Source organism: Acomys russatus, chromosome 21 (assembly GCF_903995435.1).
Source record: "Acomys russatus chromosome 21, mAcoRus1.1, whole genome shotgun sequence".
In the NCBI taxonomy this organism is placed as follows: Eukaryota; Metazoa; Chordata; class Mammalia; order Rodentia; family Muridae; genus Acomys; species Acomys russatus.
Window position 1 is genome coordinate 54,181,853 of NC_067157.1, and position 18,217 is coordinate 54,200,069.

The window sequence follows — 18,217 nt, forward strand, 5'->3', positions numbered from 1 at the left end:
GAAATGTAAGCATTGTTGTGGTCACGGTGTTTCTTCACAGTAACAGAACAAGGACTAAGACACTATGTAAGATCAACAGTTCTACTTTATTTTGTGTTTGTGATGAAAGTTAAATTCATCAGTACAGACAGAATACAAATTAAATAGCCTCCCTATTGGCCACATTTAAACATGTTTTTATTATGATGGTTAATTTTGTGTCAATATGAGGAGCCCAGGATACCTGGACAATGGTCAAAGCTTATTCTGGGTGTGACTTGTGTCTCTGAATGAGGTCAGTGTTTGGTAGACTGAGTCAACAGGCTGCCCTCCTCCTGTGAGAAGGCCTTATCCTGTCTGCTGAGGATCTTTTTTATGGAACAGAAGGGATGAGGGTTGAGAAAAGGGAATCTGTCTTGCCTGTCTTAGAGCAAGGGCATAAATCTCCTCATTGCCTTCAGACTTGAAAGGAAATATTGGCTCTTCCTGGGCTAAGCCCTGACCTAGAGTGATGCACTGGCTTTTTGTTTCCAGACTGTATATTGGCCTAGAGCCGCACTACTGGCTCTCCCAAGTTTTCACTTTACAGACTGCAGATCTGGGGACTTCTCAGCCTCCTGAGCAATAAGAGTCAATTTCTTATAATAAATTTCTATAAATAAGTACAGTTATATCTAATATATATTATGTGATACAAATTATACACACACATATATTATATATGTATACATTAGACAAAAGAACACAAGAGCATAATGTACTGGTTCTGTTTTGCTTGGGACCTGGACTATTATGCTGCTTAACCCTCAGCTGATACATTACGAGCAAAGCACTCACTGTAAATGCAGTTAATTCTACTCAAAAATCGAAACAGACAAAAAAAAAAAAAAAAAACCAAAAACTAAAGTCTTTCTCATTTCAGCAGTTACTATAACTGTAAAGTTTACAGCTTTGGCTATAAACAACTATACGAGAATTCATTCTCCTCATGCAATTGTTAATAATAGATGAAAATTATAGAGTAATTTGAGGAACTCTGGCATGCAGCAGGCCAGGTTTGGCTAAGTAGAGAAGAGTGACCTGTGACACAAACATGTTTGAGCACTCTTGCAAGAGCTGACAGGGACTCTTAGCCAGGAACAATGGGGACTTTTGTTTGTTATTGTGTGTAATAGTCACATGCCCATGCAATAGAGCCCAGCAAGGTATGTGCCCTGCCATCGCTGCCTCATCTCTATCATATTTTATGTGCATTGATGACAATTTCTGGTGGGAGTCTCGCATTGAGATGATCTAAAGATGTCATCAGGAAACCAGCACAGCTAACAGCAGCACACATTTGTACAGTGTTTGCATTTGTAAGGTCTTTATACAAACAAACTGATTCCTTTCTTACAGAGTTGCAGCAAGATTGGGTTTATTATTTATGTCTTTAAAATGAGCAATCTGAGACAAAGGAGCCAAATTCTCTAAATGTGTATCCTAGATGTAAAAATCAATCCACTTTAATTTGTTACATTAAAAACCAGACACAATCTAATGATTTAAGAGGTAGATGAAGATATAAACACTGTCAGGATACCATGCATACGCTTAGAATGATATTAGGGCAAGTGCAATAATCTTAATGAATGCAAAATTGGTTCACATTCATTGTGACTCAGCAGAAATGAGCTATTCCTAAAGGGAGGGGCAGTCCACGCGGTACGGCATGGCAGACATCACTTCTCCTCTCTCGGTGGGTCTGCTTCCTTTCAGTGACAAGTAGAGGTGACACATTACTCAGTTGTTTGTGTCACACGCCTTGGCAGCACATCTCCTTACCAGTTCTTTCCTTTTGAGCCTTCTACTTCTCATTTAAAACATCACATACTAATTCTCCACTTTCACCAAATTTCCATTGCTTATAAAGGAAATTTTTAAAAAAATCATTGTATCTATGTGTACAATGTATATGTGCATGTGCACACTCACATGACTGTGTGATTTGCATAGCACAGCACACATATGGAAGTCAAAGGGCAATCTCACACATCAGTCCTCAGCTTCACCACTTTTGAGGCAGTGGCTCTTCTTTGCTGCTGCCTATGCCAGGCCAGCTGGCCAGTCAGCTTCCCTTCTCCCTCAGGAGCCCCGAGAAGTGCAACTGTGTGCTACCAAGTCAGGCTTGAAATGGACTCTGGGCATCTGAACTCAGGTCCTTGTGCTTGTGTGGCTACCTTTGTCTCTCAGGGATCACCTCAGGCCCTAAAACAGAAGTTTTTCTTCATTTGCTCTTTCACCTTCAGACTTTAGAGCCTTTAAGTTAGGTCCAAGAGTGTCAGCTGGGTGGCTGGTACTTCCTGATGTGGCTGTGGCCAGTGTTATGGAAATGACGATTCTCACACTGCTTTATCCTTACCCCATGAGGGTGAGCCGAGCTCTGGCTTTCATCTAGTCCCCCCCCCCAGAAGCCACGAACCCCCCAGGAACAGTTCAAGACTGTTCATCAAAACCAGACTCTTGATCAACATGCAGATATCTATGGAATCAGTCCTCTGCAGCAATTAGTCTTCTTGAACAGGAAACAGCTAACTGTTACACTCCTTGCCCTCCCTGGTACAGGAGGGGGCTTTAGACTCCAAAAGTTCTCATAATACACTCTACTTGGATTCAAGAAACAGTTTTAGGACCATTTATTTGTGAAGGAAACAATCTTAGGTTTAGAAGTTGGCAGGTACAGCAAAGAGCTTTTTAGTTGACTGAAATAAAAAAAAAAATCAAAACACTTTTTAGCACAGGCACTTCCCTTATGAAAACAAATTGCCTGAAAGCAAAGCACAGCAGTTTCTGCACAATGAGTGTGAGTCCCACGCCACCAGCGGGAGCAGCGAGAATGGCAGAAGTGATTTGCATTTCTATAGTTTCTTTGTATACTCACATTCCAAAAGCATTTCACAAAGCAGCAAATACCTTGGCCTACAAGAGGACTGACCGGACTGGGCAGTCTGAGGCCTGCATAGAACACTGGCCCCCACCCAGCTGTGAACCGAGCACAATTACACCACAGAAAGAGAGAGAGAGAGGAAGCGCTTTTCCCTGCTTCTAATCACTGCAGCAGGTGTGGCTCATATCAGCTGAGCTCCCTCCCCCCAAACACTCACCATTCTAGCATTCTAGGCAAAGGGCCTGCTCATCAGTTCCTAACCAGTTTCTTCCAGGGTTACAAAACGAATTTCTCCGAATGTAGAAGATGCAATAAAGAAGGGGTTTCCATGGCACAGCAGGGGCTGGATACCCGGAAGTAACAGGCAGGAAAGCAGGTCCCACAGTCAGCTTAGTGCTGTGTCAGGGGCATAGGCGGTGGGTAGCTTTACCAGGCTTCCATGTGCCTATCCACTCCTTGGAGCCCTCTGTAAATGGGGCCCTGGGCCAGCACCTGCTGAAGTCCAGGCAGCAGCTGTGACTGTCCTCCAGGGGTCACAGTCGGGTTGTAAATCCCTCACTGAGCACGGGCTGAGCAGCCTGATTGGGAACAATTTATTTGAATCTTTCTTCATTAAGATTCAAATGGAATAAGGAAGGTAAAAATTGAGCAAGCTCAGAAATGGTGCCTTCCTGCTCCCGCAGTCAGTAAACATTTATTCACCAAGCCAAGCTCCTGGCTTCCAGCTACCTCTCTCACCTCACACATACTTGTCCCTCCAATCCTTGCTGTGCACTGTTTTAATGCATAATTAAGAAGGTCAGAATTAATGAAGCAGTGTGGAGTAAAGTTCAAGGAATCCCCAGGCACTATTTATTCTATTAGATCTTGGGCATGAATGTCAGATTGGCAGCTTAAACTGCACTGGCAATGGCCCTGGCTGCGTCCAGGGAACCGCCCACCCAGGGAGACTCACCTGCACAGTCAGGTGATTCTGAAGCTCCTTCCCAGCAAAAATCACACGCAGCTGGTCAGCTGGAACCCCCTGTCGCTTAGCAACCACTTCCTTGAGCTGGAAGATGCTGGTGTCAGAATCGACCTCCACTGGAAAGCCATAGCTGGAGTTGAACCTAACAAACACTAAACAAGAACAGGGCAGAGAGACAAGAAAGAGCATTACTCTAAACCCTTAACGGCCGGTGAAATGTCTCTGAAGCTGCTTGCCCCTCACCTCCCCTCCAGTGAATGGCATATATTTTCTCCCTTTTATAACAGAGAACTTTATACTATAGAGCTGTAGTTAGAAAAAACAGTTTTCCCAAGGTGTTTCCCACTTGTACCCTAGTCAGTGACCTGCAAACCAAGACTGCATTCATCGTTCTTTTCACTTCATCCTGGGACAGAGGGAGCCAAGTGGAACACTTGCTTGATTGCAATCTTGAGATTCCCATGAGTTTATAGAATACAAACACTTGCTCTCTCCACAGAGAGGGCCTGCTGCATAAAATTCAAAGGCAGTGTGTGGATGCTCCAGAAAGAAATGGAGGAAATGGAAGCCACTATGTAGATAAATGAAGTGAGCCTCAGGCCCTGTGATAGGCCCTGGGCTCTTTGAGAGCTTTAGGCAAGGCCCTGGGTTCTGTGACAGCTCTAGACAAGGCTCTGGGCTCTGTGAGAACTCTAGGCAAGGCCCTGGGCTCTATGACAGCTCTAGGCAAGGTCCTGGGCTCTTTGAGAGCTCTAGACAAGGCCCTGGGCCCTGTGAGAACTCTACACAAGGCCCTAGGCTCTATGAGAGCTCTAGACCAGGCCCTGGGCTCTATGAGAGCTCTAGACAAGGCCCTAGGCTCTATGAGAGCTCTAGACCAGGCCCTGGGCTCTATGAGAGCTCTAGACAAGGCCCTAGGCTCTGTGAGAACTCTAGACAAGGCTCTGGGCCCAGTGAGAGAGCCCTAGGCAAGGCTCTGGGCTCTGTGAGAGATCTCAAAGCAAGGCTCTGGGCTCTGGGCTCTGGGTTCTGGGCTCTGTGAAGGGTCTGGGCTCTGTTAAATATGCATACGCTCTGGGTAAGGACTGTGGTTTCTATGTAGAGATTTTACACTCTGTATTCTGGGCTCACAGGTCCAGTAGATTCTAGACAGATCTTAAAGGAACACCTCATCTACTGTTGCAACTGCTTTCTTCATTAGACTCTGGTCAGGTCCCAGGGCCTTCCCACAGTCTTCTCACTCCCCCATCAACCATCTCACATCTACCTGCCTTTCCCAGCCATCCACCCTTTCCTCACTACTCCATGTTAGGCTCTCATTAATTACTTTCTGGATTCCTATGCCAGGTGTGGTAGTGTAGCCCTTTGTCTCTGTGTGTTCTAGACCAGGCTGCTCTATATACCAAGCTCTAGAACAGGCAAGGCTGCATAGAGCCCCTGTCTTAAAGAGAAAAATAAGACAAACAATACTGTCAAGATTCTTCCATTCAGCTTCTAAACTAGTCTGCTTTTAGTTTTGAAGTATATTCTTTCATTTGTTTTTTATTTGAAATTTTCATCACAATAGCATACAAAATATGAAATAATGGTATGAGACTAAGATAGGAACTTTGCAGTAAACTTTACAGATGGGAAGCTCAATTCCTAACCTTGTTGTGGCTGTCTGGGCTGAAGGCCAGAAGCCACACGTGTGTTTGGGGCTCTGGCTCCTGAGCTACTTTCTTGGTATTGTTTTTCTCCTTTCACACAGTTACCTGAAAACCACACATGAGTGTGTGGCCAAATCTCCAGTCCAGACACCTACATGGAAAGGCACAGGATGTCTCATGGTTGGAAAAGCTGGAATTACTGCTCTACCCCATTGTCTCAACCTAGAAAAGCCACACTGCCCCCTTGCTGGGGATCCTTACTGCTGGACACATTTCTTGGAACCCTCTCCTGCTCTCTAGTCCCTTTGCTTCTGTGACAGGACAAAGCAAGGCAGAGGTCACTCAATGAAGCAGTACAGCACAGAGGTTAAAAATGCATCCCTCAGAAGTAGGACTGCTATACAAATCCTGTCACTCCGTTGTTTTTAGTAGGCTAAAGGTAAATATACCGTCATCCCCTCTTCAATTCTCAGCTTCACGAACCTGAAAAATGGGCAACCTTTGGAAGGTGCCATGTGACACACTGAACAATGTTCACAGTGTGTAGAGAATAAGCTTCAAAATCAATGGATCTCTGTGCATCTCCGTTACAGTTCAGTGTAGCACTAATGCTGAGTGCCTCTCTGCTCAACTGTGAGGTAAGCTGCTTAATAATATTTAGAGTAAAATAATAACTATAGTGCCAGTGACAAACAGGTACATACACATGCCAGACGTGAGGCCTTTTCTAAAGCCCTCAGCAATCTGGTCAGCTCAGTGCTACTGCCCAATAGAGAGAACAGTGCATGAAGCACAGAGAACAACAGCCACTGTCCTGTGGGCATCAGCTTCTTTGCAATGAGTCAGAATTCACATAGAGCTCGTTCCATTCCTGGAGTAGCTGTCTCCGACCGTCTCGGAGGAAAGAACACTCTCTTTTCTCATGAGAGACACGATTAACAACAGCGGTGCAATAGCTCACTTCCTAATGTGATGTAATAGTTCCCACACAGGACAAAACTGGGTAAGAAAGAAAAGAAAGCATAAAAACGGCTCCAGGGAAGGAACCAAGTTCTGAGAACAGGAAACAATAGTTATGAGACACAGTGAAGTAGAAATGACACCAACAGAGAGCACGTGATGTAGAGCACACAGGAGCAGAACACTGCTGTCCTTAAATATGCAGAAAAGGTGAGGCCTGGACAAGTAGGAAGTTCATATTAAATATTAAGAAAATATGGCATCTCTCTCTCTCTCTCTCTTTCTGTGTGTGTGTAGAGAGTGGGGGGGGGGAAGAAAGAGAGAGAGAGAGAGAGAGAGAGAGAGAGAGAGAGGAGAGAGAGAGATTTGAAAACACAGGTGAAGAAATAAAAATGTAGTGACAGCTTTCATGTATATGTAATATCTCAGATCAAGACTCAAAGACAACCAGTCTATCAGTTAAGTCACAGGACAGGAAGTCAGTAATCTGACTCCTGGACACTCTACTTCCTAATTTTAAATTTAGGACAAGGTGTCTGGCATCCTCCACTTCTGGTTGCCTTGTCTACAAAGGGTCTGCCAGTGGGACCATATACCTCCAGCCTGTCCCAGATTCCCTGTGAGTGCCTTTCAGACAGAGCTTGCCTAAGTGTCAGAAGAATCCTTACTGTACAGAGTTCCTTACTTGAGCTGTCTGGAGAAGCTGGAGCTTGTTTTAGAGCCACGCCATGGTGTGTACTCACCTCTCGAAGACTGGATGGTATTTGGGTAAGCACTGAGTAAAACAGAGGGCCTCAAGTCTTACCACTGCGAGGAATCCAAACCCTCTAAGAACAACAAGGGCTAGTCATCAATTTCTGAGATTTGATTATATAGTAAAAGTTCCTAGTTTGTTTAGTCGGCGGCGACGGTGTCCTCCCCTTCCTCTTCTTCTTCTTTCCTCCTCCTCCTCCTCTTCCTCCTTCTCCTTCTCACTTTTATAAAACCTTGTTTTTTCACCTTCAATAAATGACATGAGTGAGGTGGATCACCAGTGACAATGCATTGAGAAGGAAAGCCATGGGATGCACGGCCAGGCTGGTCTCAAGCTTGCCATTCTCCACCTTAAGGGCTGATAGATACTCCCCGCCCCAACCCCCCACCCCCGTCACTTGGCTTCTGTTTTTCTAGATGCTGGTAATGTTAAGTTAGGCTAATCAATAGGAGAACCAAGCTGCTAAAATTTGCATGCATGAAGAATCATGGGAGGCTGAATATCTTAGACTGAGAGAATCAAACAAAAGCAAGCCCCAAACAGAAAATTCACGTTAGCACAAAAATGAGCTCTGTGTACCCACCAGGGCAAGACCTGTCTTCCAGAATACCCTAAAGTCTATAAGACTTTAGCTCTACCTACACCCTGGTAAATACCAAGAGCAAGTTTTGTTCTGGTAGTTAAAAATTGCCCAGGTATGTATTTCCAGCTGTACCCTGGTAAGGCTTTCCTTCTCCTCCTTAGAGAACTATCTCTAAGCCTAGTAGCTCTTGTTTAAACAAGAAAATGAGCAAACAAGCACACAAACAAACAAACAAACATGTTCATATTCCCCTTTAGTTGCTACCACATTTTTCCGCATGGAGAATTTTATTGAGAATTACTTATATTTCTATTCTCTCTCTCTCTCTCTTTTATACATTGCTGCACAAACCCATTTTGGAAGATTGTGGTAAAACAATAGCCTCATATTTTCAACCCATCATCACTTTCCATGTATCACATATGTCCTTCAGAGGCACTCTCTATAGTCTGTTATAAGATTTACAATAGTCTTTTCCCTTTGGCATCTGCCTCTACATCCTCCTGGTATTCCCCTGTAACCCAGGGCAAGCTTCTGTAATTTCATCTTCTGGCTTCTCTTCCTTTATTACACCTCCACACTTTTGAAATACCCGTGAGCATTAGGACGCTTTTCCTTTAGTATATGTGTGCTGTCCCATGTGGCTTCATCTAGTACAGGCCTGTAATGCAATGATAGTCACAGCTTCCCACACCTTTTGTTCAGTCAGACTTGCCATCTCCCTGGGACTTGTGATATCTGCATCTACTAGTTCAGAGATGTTCCGCCAGCACCCAAGAGGTGCAGGGGAATGAATGCTGTCCTCTTTTCTGAACGTGGTCCCAGAATCTTGCCTTAGTGCCACTCTGCTTCGACTGGCTAGTTCTTTTTGTTAATTACATCTATAGCAGATCTTAAGCCTTCTAACTCTTACTCATCGTCAATGACAACATGTTCCAAGCTGTTGGGGATGATAGGCCATAAGGTTCAGCCATCTTGTCCAAGTCTGCACCTTTAAGTGTCTGTCTTTCCCAGAGCTTGCCTTTCACCAGAAACTAGCTGACCCTGTTGTGAGTCAGCAGTTAGACTAAAGACAGATAGGGATGGAGCGACCCTGTTGTGAGTCGGCAGTTAGACTAAAGCTAGATGAGGACAAAGCAAGATACCCTGTGTGGCAGGACATTATGACCCTGCCTGGAATTCCCTGTGTTTTGAGAAAGGCCTGCAGTTGGGTTGCTATACAAATATGCTCCCCTGCCTTCTGACTTATAAAAGCTGCTGCCTGACTAATAAAGTGTGAGAGTTTGATCAATCAGACTTGCTCTCCTTCTTTGTGTCTTGCATTTTCAACTGGTGACCTTCCTCTCGCGTTTTAGTTGAACCCCGCAGGCCGGTGCACCAAGCGGCCATCATCCAGAATGCTGCAGTCACCTGATGGGCTTCTATGCTTTAAGGTTTTCCCTCTCTAGTTCGCTGCCCACTGGCCATCCAGAAAAATGTTCTTTTCTAGAATGTAAATCAAAACAAAAATGTTCCCCTATGCTGGCTGACTCTCTTTTGGCTGTCCTCCATCCTCAGAGGAAAAGATCCCGTACTTCTCTGGACAAAAAGCCTTCAAGATCAGCCTCTCCCAGCCTCTGTAAGTGCCAAGCCCCTGGTATACCAGTCATAGGCTTGGCCACCAAGCCGTACACTTTTATCACCCTGTAAGTGCGTTAGTTAGCTCCAGTTCTAGTTGTTTTGTTTGTTTGTTGTTTTGTTTTTTTTGCCTCAGATGAATAAACCCTATAGAAAGCCTTCAGCATTCATAAAGTAAAACTGGTTTCAATCCTGATTGCTTTCATTTATTCTTAAAATCACCCAGTAAAGGGTTGTGACTTATTAGTCACTTACAAGAGGGTATTCCTATAATTTGTGATATATTTCCAGTGATTAAAATCTAGATTGAGAAATAATATAATAAACTGAACAAGGTGGCACACCCCTTTAAACCCAGCACTTGGGAAGCAGAGACAGGTGGACCGATGTGAGTTCGAGGCCAACCTGGTCTACAAAGTGAGTCCAGGACAGCCAAGGCTACACAGAGATACCCTGTCTTTAAAAACCAAAAGTAAATAAATAATAAAATAATAGTAATAATAACAACAACAACAATAAGGGAAATGCCCAGCCATTAAGAACACTGACTGAATACCCATGTACTTCTAAGTAGATAGATAGATAGATAGATAGATAGATCAACAAAACTGTATATATATAGTCATTTATATATTGTGTGTATTTATACATGCAAGTCAATAAATCTACTATGTGAGGGAACACAGCCAAAATATTATAGTATGTATCTGAATTTGTCTATGATTTTTTAGCTTAGGGAATAATTATTAAGCAAACATATATATATTTATATATATAAGCTTTAACCATGCATATTTACATATAGTATTTTAAAAATTTAGATAAGTAAATTGCCAATTTTGTTACTCTATCTTTGACAGGGCAAGACAGTGCATCTTGGATTCTTGCTGAAGTCATTTCACGATTAGCTGGAATTTAATCTCCTTGATGAAGAAACCATGGAAAATTACCAGAGTGTATTTTAGGAGCGCTAGGTCAAGATGGCCTAGCTAGTTTATCTTATCTTCTGTTAAACCGCCTGCTTTGGTGAAGCCCCCTCCAGCTTCTAAGCCCGATGCCAGGATGTGGGCTTTTACTTCAAAACCCTGTGTTCTGGACACTCAGCCAGGACTCCACTTGGGTCCTGAGTACCTGAGTGTAGACCCAGCACCTAGAATACCCTCTCCTGGCTATAGACTGTGTCTGAGTGGTTATCTCTGGGAGGTTCCCTGTAACACCACAGCCTTCAGTCAGAATCGAGGAAGCGTCTACGTGTCATTCTGGGCAGCAAGTACCAGGATAGCAGAGCCACAATGCTGGATTAAGTGAAGCAAGATACTGAGTCTAGGGAAATTTGCTTCTGAGGAGAAGGGCAATCCAAGAAGGAAAGAGGCAGGAATGGAATACACAGATTCTGCCCACCCACCTTGTGGGGAGCTGCTCCACTGTGTAGGTGTAGGATAGCCTGAAAGCAGTTAGGTCAGGGGAGTAACTGTCCTAAGGGCCAGAGCCTCCCTGGCCTCCAGCATCCACACAGTGACCTCCTGTGTGCATGGAGAGCCAGAGATCCTCCTCAGAGGAGGAGCCTGGCAAACACTCCTTAGCCAGGTGAGGAGGCCAGCAGGACAGGAGGCTCTGAGAATGGACCTATCTATTGCGGCCTCCCACCTGAAATTCTGCAACCCCAGTCGAATCACTAAGAAGAATGTTAGATAAAACCTTGCTAAGAAGCATTGTGAAAATGCCTGGCTGAAACTCAAAAGTTCAAGGTCATCAAAGCAAAAAGGGTCTGAAACACAGTCTCAGTCTAGAAGAAGGCAAGGAGACAATAAGTGAGCAGATGAGAGCTGGGAAGATGTAAAAAAGTAGTAAAAGCTAAGGAAATGCAAATAAAGGCAGGACTTCAGTTAGTAAAAATGTACAAACAGCACATTCATGATAGCAATTATGTTATTAAAAAGCACTGGAAGCAAGAGCTGGAGAGATGGCTCAGGGGTTAAAGAGTGAGGCTATTTTTACAGAGGATCAGGGTTCAATTCCCAGCACCCACAAACCATCTCGCAAAGAACACAACTCCACCTCCAGGGGATCTGAGGCCTTCCCTGGCCTCCACGAGATGAGTACCAGGGACGCACATGGTAAACAGATGTACATAGAGGCAAGACACTCAGATATACACAATGCAGTAATAATAATAATTTAAACCCTTTTAATAATATTGAAACCTAGGTGTGGCATACATGACAGCTCTCAACACGATCTTATTCTGTAGAATTTAAAGTATTCTGAAACGAAAGTCATTTAATATATAACAGCAGAAGTGGGGCTGAGACTATTCTATTTAATGAAGACATTTATTTTTTTCATTTAAGTGCAATCAAAGAATTGCCTCTGAAAATGAAAGAAGCAACTGCCATGGGGGAAGAGGACAGACCTCACAGTCATGACATCTGTGAAACAATTGTGAAATTACCAAACATTTCAAAGACCCAGAAAAACAGGGAATGTTCTCAAGAGAGGAGGAGGGAAGCTGAAGAAACCCCAACAGGGCTCGGAGTGTGTACTGAAAAGACAACAGTTTAAAGAAGCCTGCATGATTAGCTACAATTAAGCAAAATAAAAGTATTCTTGAAGTACGTGAGATGCTATAACAGACATGTTGGACAATAGAAACTATGGAACAGAAGCAAACGGGAACTTGCGGACTGAAAGTGTTTTCAGGAGGAAAATGAGTTGGACAAATTGAATAACCAAGTGGAGACAGACAGTGTCTGTGGAGCAGAAAAATAAAGGAGACTAAAATTAATAAGAAACCGGAAGAGGAGGCATTAAGGATTGATTGGGTAATATCAAATGGCCCTCGATGTGTTGTCACCTTGTGGAAATGCAAGGGAGCTCATAAATCACATGCCCTCACCTCCCACTCCTTCCTGGTTGAGTTAGAGGAAGTGCCTTGTACCTCATGTAGCCGTACATCTATGTCTCCTCATGCTCTCAGCCTCCCAGGCTGGAGACAGCCCACCAGATGAGGATTCTGAACCCCCTTGGGTGGGCAGGAGAGCTAGCATCTCAGGAAAGAGCAGCCCCTACCTGACTATGCACTGATCTCCTTTCTGCCCTTGCCCCACTCTTTAATTCACATTTCATGAAATTAATGCTTCCATTTTCTTCCTTTGTTTCTGACTAGAATTTGCACTATGAGAAACAAAGAATAGGAAGTAGGAGATGCAACGAAGAATTCATCCAACAGGAGGTGTATGTTATGGATGAGATCCTCAGGATGGCTGCCTGGGCTTGAAGTCTAGCTCTGCCCCCTCCTTTGTCACCTCTGTAACCATGGCTCACAGTTATTGTCCCTCCATTGATTTTGAGTCAAAGAGGAGATAATAATAGTAATTACTTCATACAGTGGTTGTGATAATTAAAGAAATTAATGCAATGAAGTAAAATTGTGTCTAGCACACAGTAAATTTCAATAGTTATTTGCTTTTACTTGAATCCTAGCACATGTCTTAAATGACATGTGTTTACCATGTCAAATGCACAGTACTAATGTTTGGATAACTGAAAACTGTAGCCTGTTCTTTTCTGCTGGCATTCTAGCCAGCTGCGCTGTGGAGTGCTCAGTAATTGATCTCAAGTGATGGTGGTGCACTGATAATGGTATCTTCCACCCAGACACAGCTTTCTGTTTTCAAAGTGCTTGTGTGGACATTATCTCAGCTAATCTCTGCAATAGTATTGAGAGATAATTGGGGCAGCGTTTACTATTCTTACCTACAAGATGAATAAAGAGGAATCAGAAGAGGGCCTTGCCTACTCTTTACAAGGAGAGCAGAAACAGGCACCCCAGGGCTCTCAATTTCTTGCTTTTGCAAGCATTAACTTTCTCACTGAACTGATAGCCCTAGGCCTAAGTGGGTAAGGGAGAAAGAGTAGTCCCTCTGCCTCACAGGGCTCACAAACCCTCCCAATAAATCCAGTGTGCCTGAAAACATGTTCATGAGGATATGTTCAGAGACCTTGCCCTTTTTTTTGGTGTCTCTCTAGTGCATTACCGCAGGCTGACGAGGAGGACACCCTCCGTCTTCCACTCTCCACCCTCCATCTTCCACTCTCCACCCTCCGTCTTCCACTCTCCACCCTCCGTCTTCCACTCTCCATCCTCCGTCTCCCACTCTCCACCCTCCGTTTCCCACTGTCCACCCTCCGTCTCCCACTGTCCACCCTCCGTCTCCCACTCTCCACCCTCCGTCTCCCACTCTCCACCCTCCGCCTTCCACTCTCCACCCTCCATCTCCCACTCTCCACCCTCCGTCTCCCACTCTCCACCCTCCGTCTCCCACTCTCCACCCTCCGTCTCCCACTGTCCACCCTCCGTCTCCCACTCACCACCCTCCGTCTCCCACTCTCCACCCTCCGTCTCCCACTCTCCACCCTCCGTCTTCCACTCTCCACCCTCCGTCTTCCACTCTCCACCCTCCCTCTCCCACTCTCCACCCTCTGTCTCCCACTCTCCACCCTCCGTCTCCCACTCTCCACCCTCCGTCTTCCACTCTCCACCCTCCGTCTCCCACTCTCCACCCTCCGTCTTCCACTGTCCACCCTCCGTCTTCCACTCTCCACCCTCCGTCTCCCACTCTCCACCCTCCGTCTCCCACTCTCCACCCTCCGTCTCCCACTCTCCACCCTCCGTCTTCCACTCTCCACCCTCCGTCTCCCACTCTCCACCCTCCATCTCCCACTCTCCACCCTCCATCTCCCACTCTCCACCCTCCGTCTTCCACCCTGCTCCTGTGTATCCATCCTCTACTCATTCATCAAAGCTTTTACTCACTGTGAAATACTGCTTTAAACATAACAAAAGAGGTATTCAGATACTTTTTATGGCAAGTTATTACTGACTGGTAGGACAATTTAAAGGCAATCCTGTCAAAAGAAAAACATTTTCTATAAATTGCTTCAATTAAGTATACAGTGTCCAGGGTGAAAGCGGGAGGGAAGGAGGAATGGGAGAATACAAGTGATGGGATAACAATTGAATTGTAATCTGAATAAATTAATAAAATTTAAAAAATAAATTAATTCTGAGGACAAATATATATATGTATGTGTGTATATATATTATCAAGGCTTTGATAAAAATTTACAAAGATAAAAACTAATTTTAAATACTGCATAAGGAAAGGTTTGTTAAATGTATAGTATTTTAATTTTTCCAGAATCTCCCAAATATATCAGATTTAATTAAGTGCTTCTAAATGATAGATTAGCATGAAAGCAAAATAAGTTCTAATCTTTCTGAGATCTATTTGATATACTTCCCAGAAAGTGAACAAGTGAATGGTTTATATCGGTGTTTTAAAAATAAGTCTTTTATAGTTATTTTTAACAAAATTAAAGGTGTACACAATTTGGTTAGAAACTGGTTGATTGCTAGACAACTGGTATATTTGTAATGAAGAATTACTAAATTTTGTTGTTGTTGTAAGGTTTAGACATTTAAAGACTGAATGATGATATAATAAAACCTATTTCTATATTTAGTATCTACTTATTAACATGTGTTTAAAACACTATAGAAATTAAAGGGAAAAACAGGATGATGAACCCCTTTCATTATAGCAATAGGTAATAGATACCCATGTACAGATCTGTCTTACAAATTAGGGGAATGAAACAAACAAACACCAGAAAGATGGATCAGTGGATAAAGAAGTGCCATGTAAGTGTGAGGACCAGAGGTTGGGACCCCAGAACCCACATAAAGCCAGCAGGGGAACACATGGTATAACTCCAGTGCTTCTGCAGTGAGTGGAAGGTGGCGCTTACTGTGGGCAAAGGGAGAAGGGCTTTTATTATCAAACTTGGAGGTGGAATTTACAACCTGTATCTGAGATCAAGTCTGGGTATTCACACTCTTTAAGTCAATGAAAAGAACCAAAAGGAAAAGGGAATTTACTTATTCAATATGCCACATTGAGATAGGTGACTCAAAGATCTATCAGAGCCCTCAAATCTGTCTTTGAGGCCCTGAAATGAGATCAAAGTTTAAATAAAGGGCCAAAATACGCACATCTAAGCAGTCAGTCATGATGTGGTTCAGCCCACTCTTGACTCATCTTTATCTGGGACTCAGTTTCCTCCTGTAGTGCCCTGTGACATCTCTTCTGGGAAAAGAGCTCCCCCTCTGGCTGGCCCTGTTTCCTTCCCCCAGCAGGAGATTCCTGCAGACATTCTCATTTCCTTGAGGTCTATGTTTCAAAGTCTGAGAGTCAGATGGACACACAGAGACTGCACCTCTTTTGCAAGGCCAGTTTCCCTCTGAGTTCTGATATTAGGGCTACAAGTAAAACTCTGTGGACTAGCTAGAAAACATGGAAGCCATGATGAACAGGGTGACGGAGGCACACAGTGCTGGCAAGTGTAACAGAAACTGAGTTAAGGAATAAAAAACAGACGGTTTTAAATAATTAAAAATGGACTTTTACGTGAGTCACTAAATAACAGCAAGGGAGAGCAGATCACAGTTTAACATTTGTTTTACTACTTTCACCTCATGGTTTATGCTATGGCAATACCATATCTTGCAAGCATTATTATATTAACTTAAAATGTGCAAAGAACTATACAGCTCTATTATTTTATGGGATATCCAGGCAGAACAGTTTGAAAATTACTGACTAGTGTGAACAGAGGCTAAATTTACCTTGGAGCTGATCAATATAAACAAAGATGCACAAAACATAGCAAGCTTGACCTTAAGCACCAACTGGCAAGAACAACCATTCCATTACCGATGCAGAAGCAGACCCTGGAGACAACGCTGAAATGCAATGTTTTATTTTATCTACAGATGAAATATTTTTCAGAGGTAAATTTACTCTCTATTTTTATATTGAAAGTTTTCAAGCAGTCTTGAAATTTCACTTACATTAACAAAATGTAATAGTCAAGAAAAACAGCTCCTTACACTAAGGAGGGAAACCCAGAACTGTGGGGGGCTGGTCCATGATTAAGTCCCCCTGGTGCATGTGTTTGCCTCCCAGAGACTGGCTTGCTCACCCCTTGTGACAACAATTAATGCAAATTTTGTTCCATTTTTCTTTTAATGGCTGTCATAGTTTCAATTTCTTTATTTGTTACAAATAAGGTTTCTGTGTAATCTTAGACATAAAATAACTATAAATAAATAATCATTGAGTAAAATAAGAGGAAATACATGTCACTGTGAGGTAATATAAATTATTGACTTACGAATTCAATATTTGTAAAGTTATAGTCTACAGACAGCCTACATGAATCTGCACTGCTAGCACAGGTAGAGCAGTGCACGCACAGAGTGAGCACTCGTTGATGACAGGACTGGGATTAGCACAAATTAACAGACTATACTTTCAGCTCACTTAGCAAAAAGTCACCATGAATGGTTAGCCAAATGGTCAGTTAGACAGGGAAAGGAAGGCTTAGAGTGTAAATACAAAACCATTTGCAAGTACACCTGCAGCTCCGGCGGTGGCTCAGAGTGACCCTGGAGAGTACAAGCTTGAACACAGAGGCTCTCAGGCCAGGGCTGCTTCTCTACTTTCGAGCTGTGATGCTTAACTTTTGAGGACTTTCAGCTCTTCAAACATAAAATGGTATCATTTTTTTATAAGGATCTTGGAAGGATTAAATGGCTTGCCTACATATAATTTTTATATTAATGTACAGTTTATAGTAAACATTCAATAAATGGTACTAACTATTGCTAAACAATAAAAAGTAACTTTTTTCAAAATAAACTGGGAAAGAGCTATTTTTTTAACATCAAACTGCATTATATTCTTAAACAACATTGGAATTATTTTTTAAGATCTCATCTTGGTTTCTACAGATACAGAGAGATTGGTACTCTCAGGCATGCTAGTGGAAATGCAGGAATGACAAGGCACTTGGAAAAACACTCAGGCATTTCTTCAAATAATTAGTCACAGAGCTACCTTCTGCCTCAGTAATTCTAGTCTTATGTGCCTATTAAAACTGTCTCCACATTAAAAATGAGCATGTGAACACACTTTCTGGCAGCTTCTTGGTGGCCGAGAGGCAGAAAGGACTGGGAGCTGCCTGGCAACTGGATGAATGCACACATGCAGTGTAAGCTCACCATGCCTGCTGCTGCCTTTAGGCGGTGAGTCACTGACTCATTCTCGCACCTGGATGAACCTTAGAAACATTATGCTCAAGGAAAGAAACAGGGCAGGAAATTATGTCTGCTATACTATACCATTCATGTTTAATGTCCAGACCAGGCAAACTAGAGACAGACACTACAACAGTGGGAGCCTTAGGAATAACTCCCTGTATTCCACAGTGAATGGAAAGCTTTGGGAGAAGCGAGTTATGATACAGCCCAGAGACTTCCTTTTATGGGTAATGAAAATGGCCTAAAGTGCTGGATGTGGGGGTCAGAAGTCCAAGACCAGCTTGGGCTACACAGTGAGTTTGAAGTCAGACCACTGTGCAGGAGGAGATTCTGTGTCAAAAAAAGAAAAAAGGAAGTCTAGTTGGTTGTGATTATAATTGAAAAGCTGAATTGCTGAACACTGGTGAAGCTTATGCTATTTTAAAAGGGCGAGTACTGCAGAGAACTGATTCCTGGCTGCTAGAGCGAGTGAGTTATAGTCAAGCGAGGCCATCCTGTGTTTCGTTGCCCCCGTCCTGAGACAAGCAAACATCTATCAACCACTGAGAGTTTTATAATAAGCAAACAAACGTCACACCCTTCATTTTAATTGTCACTTTACCTGGCACTTGTGAGGAC

The 18,217-nt window shown here is 43.3% G+C and overlaps 1 protein-coding gene across 3 annotated transcripts in view; it reads right to left on the bottom strand.

Moving 5' to 3' along the window:
* The window catches only part of Prkn (parkin RBR E3 ubiquitin protein ligase), a 1,140,959-nt gene that overhangs the window by 933,285 nt on the left and 189,457 nt on the right, over window positions 1–18,217 (bottom strand). For all 3 annotated transcript variants that reach the window (XM_051164341.1, XM_051164340.1, XM_051164339.1), the window contains exon 2: window positions 3,861–4,024. In XM_051164341.1, the coding sequence (XP_051020298.1) occupies window positions 3,861–4,024 (164 nt within the window). The remainder of the gene's footprint in view (window positions 1–3,860; window positions 4,025–18,217) is intronic.